We start from the raw sequence: 16,392 nt of genomic DNA on the forward strand, positions 1-16,392 counted from the left end.
TGCTTTCACCATACCAACTCATCTGTTAATGAGGCCCCAAATCAGGTCCACTGTATTAAACAGAAACTCTCACCTTTGAATACGCTCAGGTTTCCATATAGTAGAAAAAGGCATCAACACTGATTTAACACTAAAACAAAAGCTACAGGCCCACATAACTAGAAAGATAATGGTTTTCTATCTGCAGAAAATTACCATTTACTTATATTATTCCACATCAAAGAAAAAGATGGAAAGTTTCCCAGTTCATTTTCCCAAACTGTCATAACCCAAGCACTGAACCCGACAAAACAAAATGAAAAGGAAAACTTTCTTGAATGGCTAAATCCCATTAGAGAACGAATGTACAAAAATATTAATAAACATAACCTTTATTAGCACTTGGTATCTACTGGCAGTGTTGCAGCCACTTATCTTTAACCTTCACTACAACCCTTGAAAATGCATACTATTATTGACCAAATTTTATAGAAGTTGAAGCACACTTAAGAAACTTCTACAAAATCACATACTTAATAAGTAGTAGAGCTAAAATTTAAACCATTCAATCAGCTTCCACAATATTACAGGATTAACCTAGCTATGTATTAAATTAAAGACATCATGATAAAGCAGAGATAATCCCAGGAATGCAAAAAAACAACAACTATGTGAGACAATACTAATGAATACAATAAGAATAAAGATAAGTACATTAATGGAGCTTAATAACATATACTTACTAAAACGTAATACATATATTTTATAAAATATTCTTACGCAAATCACTATGATCAAGACTATTTGTCAGAAGGCACAGTAAACCTCATGTAAATACAGGAGCTACACAAGGAGCTGAGTCCACTGCTGAAGTCTCAATACCTCTATCAGTGCCTGGCCATAACAGGTACTCAAAGAGCTTCGGTATGACTATTTTTTAAAAGTACAGCATTAAAGATATATTCACTGATGGGGCACCCCTTCTCCAGGCCTCCATCAAACTATGGTCCTTAGTCACCCTTTAGGCCTAGAATTGAACTTCAAAAAGAATTGAACTTATTTCCACAGCTCATTTTTCAGTCAAAACAATATAAAGAACAACAACAAAAGTCAAATTCATCACCAATAAGTTGATTACAACTCACTGACACTGAGGGAATTGATGATTTTATGTCAACCTGAAGATGTATAAAAGTGTAGAGGTACAGTCCAACCTGTCAATCAGGGCACAATCTGATGATGCCTCATTCGGGATTTGGCCTGGCTGTCTCTCTTTATTTTGAAAGAAGAAATTGAGAACACTTCTCTCCGTGTGTCTGCGACTTCAGCCTCCTGCGTGAAGGGATTCTGTCTCTAACCTTGAGAGATGTCAGCATCTTGCCATGTTTCCACTGACTGTGGATCCATGCAACTCTGCACCCACCAGCCTGCGATCTTCCTGCTTCCTGGCTCACCATTCTGTGTCACCGAAATGCAGCTATGTGAGTCTGAAGAGGGACCTGTGCCGGACTTAGGGGCTTGAGTTGGATTGGGCTAGATGTCTTCTTGATACACAATTACTTCTTGACATAAAGCTTTTTCTTATACATTGATGAGTTTATCTAGACAACCTGGCCAACACAGTGACCCTATAGGACAGGACAGGACTGCCCTTGTGGGTTTATAAAACTGTAACTCTTTATAGGAGTAGAAAGGCTCATCTTTCCCCCATAGAGCGGCTGGTGGTTTTGAACTGTTGACCTTGTAGGTCTCAACCTAAAACATAACTACTATGCCACCAGGGCTCCAGTCAGAAAGTATAATATGACGACTAATACTAAGGATATAGGCACTTCTTAGAAATTGAATTAAATTAGAAATTTAATTGGGCAGCTTTTACCCAAAGAAATTGGGCAGCTTTTACCCAAAGGCAGAATTCAGAAGGCAGGATGGGTTAGGAAAGAAGGATGAATGAAAATGGGAAATGCAGGTTTGAAGTGAGATGAGTGATGTTAGATTGTGGGAATTGAAAAAAAATGTCCCGAAAACATGTGCATGAACTGTTAAATAGAAAATGATTTGCTTTGTAAACTTTCACTCAACTCATAATAAAAAGTTAAAATAAATAAAGACACTCTCACAATAGTGGTCTAGTATGCCTGCTGTGACTGTTATCCCACATTCTTTAAGAAGCTCTACCAAGTGCAATCACACAATTGATATATGTATGCCAAAAAAGTAAATAAAAGTCAGCTAATTTTAAATTATCGCTATGGGTAGGAACCAACTTAATGGCACCTAACAATAACAATTCTAAATCATTTGATTGTATTCTTAGAAAATCCAACAGACTTAAGAAAAAAAATGATAGAATATAAAATTTTAATAAGGTGAGTAGATGCAAGATAGAGAACAAGACAATCATATTTTTCTCTATAGATACAATAACTAAAAGCTAATAAATATAATTATTGCTATTGCTAAAAAACAAATTTAACCAGAAAAAGGGCCTACACGAAGAAAGCTATGACATTTCCTTGTAAGTGAAACGAGACTCATACAAGTTATTAAGAATAATTAGAAATTAAAATGGATTTTAGTGAAAGCAATGGTACATTTTTGAGATCATTAAACATGCTATCAGACTGTCATGAAGATGACGATGACGATACTATGCTACTATTAGCAGCTAATCTTTACAGATTTTCTATGGCAGTCATTGTCTGAGCACCTTATATAAGATTTTATTCTTACACTGACCCTACGAGACTTATACTTTCATTATCCCTACTTCAGAAGTGAGGATACTAAGATACCAAAATGTTAAGTACCTTGAGCAAGTTAACATTCAAGATTGGCACAGGTCCACTACACAGGGAAAGCAATTAATATATCGTCATCAAGATGTTATTTAGTCATCTTTATTTATTCACTTAACACACTTTATTGAAAGGCTAATATTTACCAAGTACTATACTAGATGCTGGAAACACAGGGATGAGAAAGGTAAAGAAAGTACCACAATCATGAAACTTTCATCCTGCAGTAGGAGAAAGACAAAGAACAAGAGGATAAGTGAGATGAGTTCAGAGATGGATGAGGCTGTTAACAAGGACATAAAACTGGGTGGAGTGAAAGAAATAAACTAGAAGGGAGGCTACTTGTTGCCAGTGTTCAAGAAGCCATCTGTGAAAAAATAAAAAAGAAATTTTAATTGAACACTGATCTAAGAGGACCATCACGCAATCATTAGCTGGTAAAGTAGTGCAGGCAGGCAGGAGAACAAGTGCAAAGGGCCCTGAGTCAGGACCAAGTCAATATTCAAGAAATAAAAAGAACATTAGTGTGCCTGGAATAGACCAAGCAAGTATATGACAGAGAGTGGACATTTATCATAGGACCCCAGTCATGTACGATTAAAAAGAAGGTGGGGTATGGGTGTGGCAAAAATGAAAGGAACATAATCTTCCACCACCACAACCACTCCTAGGGCTAACACGTCCATGTAAAACTTTACGTAGAGAATGTTGTTGCTAGGTAACCTGTATAATGGAAATGATGGGAGAAACCTCAATATTGATCATTTGGGGAATGAGTAAACATATTATGGAATAACATGTAAAGGCATTCTACACAGCCATTGAAAAGGCAGGTACTATTTGTACTGACTTAGAAAGGTGTCTTAGAGACATTACCTGAGGGGAAAGCATGTATGTCATGAGTACATTTTCCTATAATGAGACTCCTCATACAGTGGTATCAGGAATGTTAACCCCTAGGACTGGTCGTAAATAAGTTCCACTGTGTCTCCTCTCCCTCCAAAGAAAGAATCACTTATGTTCCATCTTTCTACTTCAGCTCTTTCCAGACGTTCAGCTCACAGTCCACGGTTTGCTCCTTGACTCAGGAACATGAATAGTGTCTTAAGGTTTTCAGAGGACAGAGAAGTAGAACACTTCCTTATTAAAACTTAATAACAAACATAATAGAGTTTTAATAATGTGGAAATGACTAAATCAGCTCTAATAATTTTAGAGTATCCATATAGCATCAGAAACTGAATTCTATTTAAAAATTAGAAATCACATTATAAAGAGCAAGTACAGACAACTAAATTTTCGATGAAATTGGCAAAGATATAAATGATGAGATACGTGTGAGGTTGCCAAGAGTCAGAATCAACCTCACAGTAACTAACAATTCTTACCTCTACTTTTGTGCGATAGAGAACAAGTCGTTTAAGGCTGCACAATTTGGCAACATGGTTGAAAGCTTGAGGTGGCAGTTTGTCACAAGATGAGAGATTCAAGTCTTGTAGGTTTGGACACATCTCAGATATAACCTCCAAGCAAGTCTCATTAAGAAAGTGGCTGCAAGATAATTCAAGGCGTACTAACTCAAATCCACAAACTTTCAGGAACCTGTAAAAATAATCGTCTGTGTGAATTCTACAAAATTTAAAAGCCCACCTTCCTGTTCTGCCTCAACATGAACTTTGGAATTAGATACGAAGACGCTCTTGGGAAAATGGAGTTTCTTTTGTCTAAATTCTCACTCATTGCATATTGAAATATACATGATTATGCTAAAATAAATCCACCTAAGATAAATTTTATTCTGTTGTACACAGGGTCACTAGAAATCAGACCCAACTCCACCACACCTAACAAGATAAATTCTGAAGTATATCATCTCCAAAGTCAGCTAACGAAATGGAAAATTTAGCAAAGGTTATACTTCCTTGTAACTCACATTTGTGTCAATAAAGCCACAAACAAAAACTTAAAAATGTTATCCTCTTAGAAGATAGTCTTTCCCATATCAATATCCATTCAGTATTCATATTTGAAAACTACATATACAATGGCTGCCTTAAATTACATGACCCCAAAACAAGTAAGACCAGACTTCTCTAACTCGGAAAATCCCTGGGTTGGCTTAACTACACTGTAGTGATATGTTTCCTGTAATAGTTACTATTTAGCAGTTAGACTGCTTAACTCCAAATTTCTGAGAGATGTTCAACTGTAGTGTTACCTTAAATCTATACATATGATACAAGGTGTAGGACCTCGAACTCCCAATGGCAGTTTTTTAGTGCCATTCCAGGTTGGAGTGGAGGAGCAATCTTGCTGCCAGTTGCTGTTAGCGGATCCCCACATGTGTAAAAGAGTAGAATTGCCCCACAGGTTTTCTTGGTTACAATCTTTATGGAAGCAGACGCCTGGGACTTTTCTTCTGCAGTACCACTGGGTGGATTCAAATGGTCAACTCTTAGGTCGGCAGTCAAGCACAACTGTCGATGCTGCCTAGGCAGTCAAGTTTAAACTACATGATGCCAGGCTCGCGTTTGGGGATGCAATATTGTACTGCAGCATCACTTAGTTCCCACCTGTTACTTCCTTTTAACCACCAGCTGCTTATTTCCTTTTTTAATTTTTATATTGGGTTTATGAATGGCTTCAAATCCTTCAGGAACTTGATTTGGTGCTATACCCGGGGCTATGCATCAAACATCTGATGAAACTTTGCTGAACACATCTTAGAAATATGAAAACTCACCTGATGCATATAATTTTCCCCTATTACAGAAACTACTAAGTTCTAGTGACTTTGGGTTTTGGGTTGTTTTTTTTCCCTACTTGGCCCCAATTCCCAAGAAATAAGATGAAATTAATATTTTCATGTAACTTGTTGAGTATATTCATTATCTGATTATTAAAACCTCCAACTACCTTACCAGTCTGCTCAAACTCACTGACGTCAACTTGACTCCGATTCACACGCTGACACTATGGGACAGAGCAGGACTTCCCTTGTGGGTTACTGATACTGTAAATCTCTATGGGAGTAGAAAGAGACCCCAATAAAATGATTTGTTTCAAGAGTTGTCTTTGCCCTGTGGAGTGGCCAGTGGCTCTGTGAGGTTGACAGCCCAATGTGTAACCCACCAAGAAAACACCTGGATATGCAGTAACGTCTGAGCTCAGGCTGCCTCGTTCCTCTGCTCTTGTCACTGAACTCTTCCCTTCTAAAGAATCAGAGGGATATCAAGACAATGACCAGAAACCCCACTATCACAAGGCAGTAGGAAACTCCCCAGGTTGTACAATTTCAGAGCACAATAAACAAAATGATCATACCCATACTCCTGAGCTTTCTGACTCTTTCTCTCAAACACTCCTAGATTGCCTTTCTACTATGAACAAAGTATTTGGTCAATATCCCTAAATGCTCCCCCAAAACATCTCCATCCCACAATGGCAGAAGTAGCAGCACTTTCAATTAGCTACTCTCAACTCTTGTTTCTTTTGAAACTTTCTCTCCGTATATATTTTTTCAGTGTATAATTATGTTTTTGTCTTTGTCATCTTCTTATTCATCTCTACTGAGTCATCAGATACTGAAGAGGAAAACAACAGTTTCCTCATTTCCTTCGGCCTATTCATTCCATGGGAATTCTCCTAAAGTAGTTCTTGGTAAGGGGGGTATTAGGAGAAGACCTAAATTCACATAAACAATCCCAAACTAGGCCTCCTGCTATGAGAAAAGGAGTCTCTAGAGAGAGAAATAAATTGCTTATCCTTATGAGGTGAATTAATTTGTCCAGAGTAATATAAGTACATACGAAGTAATTTACTAAGTGGTAACTTGCACCCTAAAATAATTACCATCACATGAATGGATGATTTAATCTGAGTTTACTCATCACAAAGTGAAAGGCACTAATCCTCACAACCTGCCAAAGTCTATAAAAAGGTAAGGAGAGAATGAAGTGTAAATTAAAGCTCGGTGCTTCTGATTTCTAATCTTATGTTTTGTTAACTGACCCTCAGAGTTTTTATAAAAAAGTATACTTAAGAGAAGTTAATCCCAAACCATTTAGAGCATTATTTATCTGATACAAAATAAGGTCATTAGAAACAAATCTTTCCATTTAGCTGTGTGCTTGTATGGTCTAGCAATGATAAAAGGAAGGGGAAAGAGTCTTAAAATTATTGCTACGCTCTAGGAGTTGGCAGGCTAAGAAAGACAACTGTATAATCCAAAGGCATAGAACTGACTAAACAAAGTTATGGATGGGCAAGAAGCATCTTAGACCATGAACGAACACTGTGTGTCACAAGATTTACTGAATTTCTTGCATCTGGGAATACACAGGACAGTCTCCTGAAAGAATGAATATGCACTGCTAACAACTTGGGAGATGGACTGGGCTTTCTCTTCCTGTAAACAGTTACAGTCTCCGAAGCCCACAGGCAGGCGGCTAGGGGTCAGCTCTGACTAGCTGGCAGCGAGAACAACAGGTGAAAGGGGTAAAACAGCAGGGCTGGGGCAAAAGCTCATTTCTAACTGAAGTGGGAATCAAGGTGATTATTATGGGAAACTCTGTGGGAAAATGTAGTGCAAAAATGAACCAAAGGCTTTCTGAACATCAGAATGATGTCATTACGCCTCAAAGCACAAACAGGCAGGCAGGGAGGCAAAGGGATATCCAAGACTTCAGGGAACTCTATCAGAAAGGAAAGTGGAATTATAATAGATGTGATTTTAATAAGTAATGATATGCATGAGCAGTACTCGAAGTTGCAAATCACAAATCTGCAGTTGGAATAGGATTTTAATAACTGATTAAAAGTTTAAAGTACTCATTATTCCAATTTAGCCTATTTCCCTGCTCTTCAGAATACTACAATTTCTCTCCCCTACCTTCCCAAATTCTTTGAAATCCAGCTAAACAGTTTGTGTATGGGACGATAAAGTTTGAGGCAACAAACATAAATGATATCCAACTTTGTCCCAGAGACTTGCTAGAACAGCAGCTCATCATCATTGGTGTCTAGTTTAAAAATGTACTTTTTCCCCCCTTTAAAGTATTATAAATAAATCTTCTTCACAGTAATGAGCATAAATAGATGATACTTATTCATAGATTATTCATTAATAATCAAGGTATGAATATTTATTGTTTATTCTGGGAATGCTGCCTACAAGCCATAATGACTATCAATTCAGCAGTCAAGTCAAGGGGGCCAACAGCAATCAGTCGGCAAAACTTCAGCACTCCCCTCCCCAACAGAGAATCTCTGTTATTTAAACTTTTTCTTTTCTTGTTGGGAAGAGTGAATGTGCTTGAAGGGATGCTATTGAGATTTACTGCTTTACAGGCTGAAATGGTACAATAAAACGCGGAGAACCTAAATTTATGGACGTATTTTGGTGATTACTCAAACAGCCCCAGAGCAGCTAACTTGAGCAAATTGCTAACAGTTGAGAAACTGCTGGTGAGAAAGTAAACTGAAGCTCTAGCCTTGCATGGGATCTTCATCCTTAATCAGTCCAGAATTTAAAACACAGCACTGCAAAGTTTCCTTCTCACAGCTCATGAAGCTTCTCATATACCGGAAGGAGCCAGACAGAGTTTTTAAAAATTGAGTTGTTATGTTTGTCTTGTGCTCATTAAGTCAAGGTCAGATGCAGCACAGCAACAATGCAAGCAGCACTCCAGCCATTCCCAACCAATGTTTCCTCTAATGTCCATCCTCACAAGTTGCCATCTGGTCAGTTTATAAACGTAAATAAGTAAAGCACATGTTCAGGTCTTTATCTTTATACCTTATTTCCTCTGCATGCTGAAGGCAAGAACTGTTTCATACAGGGGACTTTATAAAATTCATGGACAAATGGAATTAAAGATAAAAACAAAAATACAAACGCTGTTTCTCAATGTAAGCTCCATCATGCGTACTCTGTAAGCAGTGATGCGCTACTCGTTCTACACCTAAAGAGCTGAGGGTCCGGAGAATTTAACGATGCCAATGGTTATTTTCTTCCCTCCAACCTCCCCTTCCCCACAATATCCCTAATAAGCCATACACAAATGTATTAAATTATTATTTAATGGGGGAAATGGGTGTCTTTTAAAGACATTTTAAAATGGGGAAACAAAGAGAAGTCAGAAGGAGCCAAATCAGGACTGTGAGGTGGACTTCACCAAGAAAATCCCCCAAAATTGCCTTGTTGGATGAGAGAAATGAGTTGACACCTGCGCCGGGGAAAGACTCTCAGGTATTTTCTGGTAACTCTCTGGCTAACTTTCTCAAAACATTCTCATGACAAGCAGGCACTAGCTTTCCTTGACCCTGCCCTGGTGGCACAGTGATTATGCCTTGGGCTGCTAACCTTAAGGTCATCAGTTCAAAACTTACCAGCCTCTCAGTGGAAGAAAGATAAGGCTTTCCACTGCCATAAAGAGTTACAGCCTTAGAAACCCACAGGGGCAGTTCTACCATGTCTTATGCAGTGGTTCTCAACCTGGGGGCCTCGACCCATTTGCGGGTCAAATCATCCTTTCACAGGGGTTGCCTAAGACCGTTGGAAAACACATAAATATCTCACAATAGATAATTACATATTGTTTTGTGATTAATCACTATGCTTTCATTATGTTTAATTATGTTTAATTTGTAACAATGAAAATACATCCTGCATATGAGATGTTTACATTACGATTCATAACAGTAGCAAAATTACAGTTATGAAATAGCAACAAAAATAATCTTATGGTTGGGAGTCAGCAGAACATGAGAAGCCATATTAAAGGGTCGTGGCTTTAGGAAGGTTGAGAACCGCTGTCTTATAGGGTCACAATGAATTGGGATTGACTTGACAGCGAGTTTGGGATTTTGGTGAGAAAGTCAATAAGCAAAATGCCTGAGCATTCCTAAAACTGCACTTATGCTTTGACTGGAGCACTTCCACCTCTTGAGAACTATTATTTTGCTTGTGTTTTGTCTTTAGGATCAAGCTGGTAAAGCCACATTTCATCTCCTATTACAATTCTTCTAAGAAATGTTTCAGGATCTTGATCCTACATAGTTGAAATGTCCATCGAAAGCTCTGACCTTCTCTGCCGCTGATCTGGGTATAACAGTTTTGGCTTCTAGCAAGCAGAAAGTTTGCTCAAATTTAAATGTTCAGTCAGAATCAAGTAAGCTAAACCATTTGAGATGTCTAAGGTACTAGCTATTGCGTCTGCTGTTGATCGTTGGTTCTCTTCAATGAGGGGAAAGGAACAAGATTAATAGTTTCCCCACAAACTGATATAGATGGTCTGCCAATCTCATCCTTTCTTGAGTTGTTCCTTTGCAAACTGCTTTATTTCTTTGGGGCAATGTCCCCAGAAACTTTTCTTTTCTTTTTTTTTGAGCTTTGAAAGTTTTTTTGTTTTTGTTTTTGTTTTTGTTTTTTTTCAATTTTTTTTTTTAACATTTTATTAGGGGCTCATACAACTGTTATCCCAATCCATATACACATCAATTGTGTAAAGCGCATTTGTACATCGTTTCTCAAAACATTTTCTCTCCATTTAAACCCCCGACATTAGGTCCTCATTTTTCCCCTCCCTCCCCGCTCCCCCCTCCCGCATGAGCCCTTGATAGTTTATAAATGGGTATTTTGTCATATCTTGCCCTGTCCGACGTCTCCCCTCATCCACTTTTTGGTTGTCTGTCTCCCAGGGAGGAGGTCACACACAGTTCCATGTAATCGGTTCCCTCTTCCCTACCCATTCTCCCTTTACCCTCCCTGTTTTGCCACTCACACCACTGGTCCTATAGGGCTCCTCCGTCCTGGATTCCCTGTATTTTCAGTTCCTATCTGTACCAGTGTACATCCTCTGGTCTAGTCAGTCTTGCAAGGTCGAATTCGAGTCATGGTAGTGGGAGCGGGGAGGAAACCTTTAGGAACTAGAGGAAGGTTGTATTTCTCATCATTGTTACATCGCACCCTGACTGGCTCATCTCCTCCCCGAGACCCCTCTGCAAGGGGATCTCCAGTGGCCTACTAATGGGCTTTGGATCTCCACTCCGCACTCCCCCCATCATTCACTCCCATAAATTTTTCTTAAGAGCATCAGTGATTTCACCATTCTGGGTTGGTTTTACTTTGATGTTGAAGCAGAATTCATGCTGCCCTGATAGGAGTTTTTTTTTTTTCAAACGGATGCCTTCTCCTACCTAATGTAAGGCATTTTTGGAAACCATGTATCCTTAGTTCATAAAACACATTTTCCATGAACTCTCTGAACAACTTCATATGTCCCCTACAACTGTCAACTTGGTCAGTAACACACAGAACAATACTTTACACACCCTGAGTGAAAACAAACACTTCATAATTTCCTAATAGTGGAAAGCATCAAAGAGTTATAACAAAAACTGAAATACCACAAAGGAGCCCTGGCGGCATTATGGGGTACAAATTGGGCTGCTAACCACAAAGTCAGCAGTTAGAACCGACCAGGAGTAGCTCTGCGGGAGAAAGATGAGGCTGCAGAGACGTAGTCTTAGAAACCCAAAGCAGCAATTCTACCTATAACAATGTTTACTAATAAACATAGTTCCATCTGTTCTCAGATTCAGTTTGGCCGTGGTTTATGATCAATGATATATTTTCTAAATACCCATAGCTGTCACTGGCTTGAGTTCTTCCTGGTCCGATTAGCAGAGGAAATATGCAGATGAAGTACATGTACAGAAAAAAGATGGAAAGGACTAAGTTGTGTTGCACTGGATGGAAGTGTCTAGTGCCGTTAAAAATATGATTCACTGCAATCACATTGCTAAAACAATGCCTTATTTTTCTACTAGATTCCCCATTGAGCAAATTCACATAATCAAAACCAACATCTTATCTCTAACATGTTGTTCACCTTCTTGACCCACAACACGGTAAGGTTTTATTTAAGAACTCCTTCCCCTAGCTCTCTCTGGCAGAAACAAATTCAGTGCAACCATAATGTCAATATGCACAAGGCATTATGTCTTACTCTGATGCATAAACAATCCATGTTAGCACTAGTAACACCGTGTTATGATTTCAAACAGTATGACTTCATCTGAATCGAGTGGGAAGAAAGTATTCAATACTGGAACTGTATTTTCATTTTAAGAACCAGAGTCAAGGGGAAGCAAAACTCAATGCAAATTTCCAATTCATAAGCCCCCATCCAAGGATGTAGCCAACTGGGGATGTGTGTGGGGAGACTTGTGGTTCACTTGTAGATTTTAAAAGCAGGGCAATGGATTATTCGCTAGTGAAAAGTAACAGTTTCTACTCTTTCATTGTTTAACTTCATGAAAATGATAGGTTTATACCATAACATATACAATGAAAGCCACCATCATGAAGGTTAAAAGCACCTGTTCATATCCTAAGAAAAATCACTAAGGCCTTACAAAATGAGTATGCACTTGTGTAAGCTTTCAAACGTTTAACAGGTGATATTTAATAGTAAGGAAACTTAATGTGGAAATAGAAAGGAGCAGAAACACCTGGGCAGGTCTGCCAATGTGGTCGTCTATTTCTCATGCAATTGCATTTTCAGCGTAATTAGTTTAATTGAGCTTCTAAATCTGGGTGATGTACTGCACATGTAATTAAGATTTAATTAAAAATGTTCTATAATAAATTGTTTTCCATTTCTGACAAATCACATTAGAGAGGTAGATTTTGATTGGAAATGCTTTCTTAAATGTGCTAATCATCTGTGCTGAAAAAGGAAGGAAAAAAAGGAATTCTGTTGAAAGTTGCAAGAATTTTTTTTTTTAAATATGAGGTAAAGGGCATAGCTTTCCTTTGACTACTAAGACATTTAGCTGAGGAAGACAGGAACCCTCATTCATTTAAATATGCAGCATTCTGTAAGGTGATACACAAAAGGCTTTTGCCTTTTCATATCTGTTAAGTACATGGCATAGGATTTCAAACTTTTATTGTGAAAATATAGTACATCAAGCCTGCTGGTGCATCAAGGCTTTGCACTAACCTGCTAAATCCTGAAACAGAGATGAAGCCCCTATTGCCCGTCCAAGACAAATTAAGCCACTGGACAAGAGTGCAGCGCGGCTGTAGAAATTCCAAAGACGTATCACTCAGTTTTGCCCAGTACGGTTGTAGATTGAGGTGGATGTACTGCAGAGGATCACAGCAGTGCTGGTTCAGGAGTTTGCAAGTCTGAGCTAATCTGCATAGATCTGGTAGCGTAAGATGATTCAGAATCAGCTGAATGAGCTACGTAAAACAAAAGACATGAAGATTATCAAGACTGCAAAACAAGTATCATGTTAGCAAGCATGCAACATAGCCTAATAAAGAGCAGTATTCTACAGTTTATAAAACCATTTTCATGTGCAAATGAACATTCAAGAGTTATCTAAATGCAAAGAAATAATACTTGTTTGACATTTCAAAACTGTTCAGTGGACTAGGCTCATGTTGACTATTCGCTTTCTTAGGGTGCAAAGAAAGATATCTTGCAGATTATCTTGGGAGATGATCTGTTGAACTCTACAATTTTTTTTATACACTCAGTATTTGGTGAATATCTACTACACACCAGACAATGACGATAGAACAGTTCTTACTCTCATTGCTGACAGCACAGTAAAAACCCAAACCCATCGAAATTGAGTCAATTCCAACTTACAGTGACTCTGCATTGGGTTTCTGGGGCTTGCTACAGCTGTATGGGAGCAGGCAGCTCCATCGCTCTCTCAAGGAGTAGCTAGTGGGTTTGAACCACCAACTTTTCAGTTAGCAGTCCAGTGTTTACCCTACAGCACCACCAGTCACCTCACTCACTGCCATCAAGACTATTTCAACTCATGTTTGGGAGGCTGTAAACCTCTACAGGGTTAGAAAGACTTATCTTTCTCTCTTGGAGTGGCTGGTGGTCTCAAACTGCTGACTTTGCAGTTCACAGACCCACTAGTAAAGATCTGAACAACAACAACAACAAAAAAGCAGTACAAAGATATTATTAGCAAGACTCTTATCTTTAAGTCAAATTGTCTCCCTGAACGAGTACAAGACTTCTTCTTGTTTAAAAATCATTTTATTGGGGGCTCGTACAACTTTTATCACAATCCATCCATCTATGCATCGTGTCAAGCTCATTTGGACATTTGTTGCCATCATCATTTTTCAAAACATTTTCATACTACTTGAGCCTTTGGTATCAGCTCATTCCCACCCCCTCCCTCCTTCCCTCATGAACCCTAGATAATTTGTAAATTATTAGTTTTCCATGTCTTGCACTGTCCAATGTCTCCCTTTACCCCTTAACTGTTGTACATCACCCTGGGAGGGGGTATAGGTAGGTCACTGTAGGGAGGTCATTGTGATCTGTTCCCTTTTCCCCCAACCTTCCCCTTACCCTCCTGGTAGGGCTACTCTCAATATTGGTCCCAAGGAGTTTATCTGTCCTGAGTTCCCTGTATTTGTATACTTGCTCTTATTTGTACCTGTATACATGCTCTGGTCTAGTCAAATTTGTAAGGTAGAATTAGGGCCATGAAAGGGGTGGGGAGAAGCATTAAAGAATCAAAGGAAAGGAGTATGTTTCATCAGTGCTATACTGCACCCTGGCTGGCCCGTCTTCTCCCCGTGACCCTTGTGTAAGGGGATGTCCAACTGCCTACATATGGGCTTTGGGCCTCCACTCCACACTCACCCCACCACCCATTCACATTGACATGATTTTTTTTTTCTGGGTCTTTGATGCCTGATACCTGATCCCATAGACACCTCATGATCACACAGGCTGGTGTGCTTCTTCCATGTGGGCTTTGTTGCTTCTCAGCTAGATGGCTGCTTGTTTATCTTTAAGCCTTTAAGACCCCAGACACTATCTCTTTTGATAGCTGGGCACCATCAGCTTTTTTCACCACGTTTGCTTATGCATCCATTTGTCTTCAGCAATTGTGTCAGGAAGGTGAGCGTCTCAAAATGCTGTATTATTAGAACAAAGTGTTCTTGTGTTGAGGGAGTTCTAGTGCAAGACTTCCTTCCTAATGATTGAAAACTTAGATGCTTCTAAGCTGGGTTTCAGAGAAAACTATTGCTAATATCCTGTTCTTAACAGCAATCACAAAATAACGTAAAAGAAAACCAAAGCTATTTGCTACGTGGTGAAAAACAAAAGCCAATAAAGCATTTAGTTGAAAGAGGAAGCTGGGTTTTACTTACTGCTGGGGATTTAATCTAGCTAGGCCTTTTGTTTTGTAAATATGCCCTTGAATCTAGTAGGTTTTCTATTTCACTATCTAGAGTCAGTATTAAGTCCAGGTCAGAATGTTACTATTGTAGGCCAAAGTATAAAGGAATATAGATTGACCACAAAATGATCTTTGAAGTAAGTTTAAAGCATGTTTCTAAAAAACATGCGCATCAGCTGACTAATAAAAATTTTGGGATGCTTTTGCTATTTATTTGTAACATTGGAAGTAGGCTTTAAAAAACAGTATAGGTTTTGCCTGTGTGTATGTGTGTGTATGTTGGCATATGCTTTTGACAGAGAAAGGTATTAAATTAAACATCAGTCGATTATCTCATTATTCCGATAACCCTGCGAACCACTACAGTACAGGGGTAAAAGAAAACCCAAGAATTTAAGAAAAATATAAAATAAGATGTTCTTCCTTTTCTACCCTTCCCCTACCTACCTCCCTCTACAGAGAACCACTGTTAGCAGTTCTAATGATCCCTTCACGATTCTAGACTTAGGTTTATACTGTTACGGATATCACATACACTGTTTTGTACCTTGCTTATCTCATTTGATGTATATTTTGTAGCTCATTCTGTGTCTGCACATACAGATTCGCACATTCTTTTTCTGTTCTTTTTCCTACGGCAAACAGTGTTGTAACATTAATGTGTGTATTGCGAATGTGCAAATCTATACACATCTTGTCACACTTTTGCCGTACATTTTTGGAATAAGGTCCACATATATGAAAAGAGCTCATATATGTGCAAAACTGCAATTCAGAATGTTTTTTCACCGACTTATAAAGCCATGAACAACATATAAATACATCCATTCACCTATGTCTTAGACAGTACTGGTATCAAAGGTTTCAATTTTGCCATTCTATAAGTCAAAAACAAACAAGCACACACAAAAATATTGACTTGTTTGCAGTTTTTCTTGTATGGTTGTTTTATTACTGTGGTAGTTACATAATCTGGTGTTAATTTGGGACTTGAGAGGATTAAGAGTGAAGGGGTGGAGTCTAGTCTGTCAATCGGGTCACAGCCAATGAGACCTCTGTGTGGGCATGGCCTTTCCCTGAGGATTCTGGGAACTCCAGTATTTCCTCCTTGGAGGCAGAAGACACACACTCTCTCTCTGCTGACTCCCTGAGAGATGCTCTACTGACAAGACACATGGCGCTATGCGGATATAGCCCGTGCCCTCATGCCCTGGGAGCTGAAGAAGCCACATGAAGCTACCCAGAGGCAGTCAGAGTTTCAGAGCTGAAGAAACCACGTGGAGACCCCTCCCAGTGCTGAGATGCTTACAATGCCATTGGATCCACAAGACTTCCCACCCACTGGCCTGTGATCTTCCTGCATTCAGCATCATTG

The 16,392-nt window shown here is 38.9% G+C and overlaps 1 protein-coding gene across 4 annotated transcripts in view; it reads right to left on the minus strand.

The window, feature by feature from the left end:
* The window catches only part of FBXL4 (F-box and leucine rich repeat protein 4), a 63,467-nt gene that overhangs the window by 29,301 nt on the left and 17,774 nt on the right, over positions 1–16,392 (minus strand). For 3 of the 4 annotated variants that reach the window (XM_045294577.1, XM_004710903.2, XM_045294576.1), the window contains exons 4-5: positions 12,788–13,032; positions 4,166–4,379 (exon numbers count right to left, since the gene is read on the minus strand). In XM_045294577.1, coding sequence (XP_045150512.1) covers positions 4,166–4,379; positions 12,788–13,032 — 459 coding nt within the window. The remainder of the gene's footprint in view (positions 1–4,165; positions 4,380–12,787; positions 13,033–16,392) is intronic. The other variant, XM_045294575.1, reaches the window with a different exon arrangement.

Source organism: Echinops telfairi, unplaced genomic scaffold (genome assembly GCF_000313985.2).
Source record: "Echinops telfairi isolate 266 unplaced genomic scaffold, ASM31398v2 ScPeMD7_3533;HRSCAF=4204_0, whole genome shotgun sequence".
Lineage (NCBI taxonomy): Eukaryota > Metazoa > Chordata > Mammalia > Afrosoricida > Tenrecidae > Echinops > Echinops telfairi.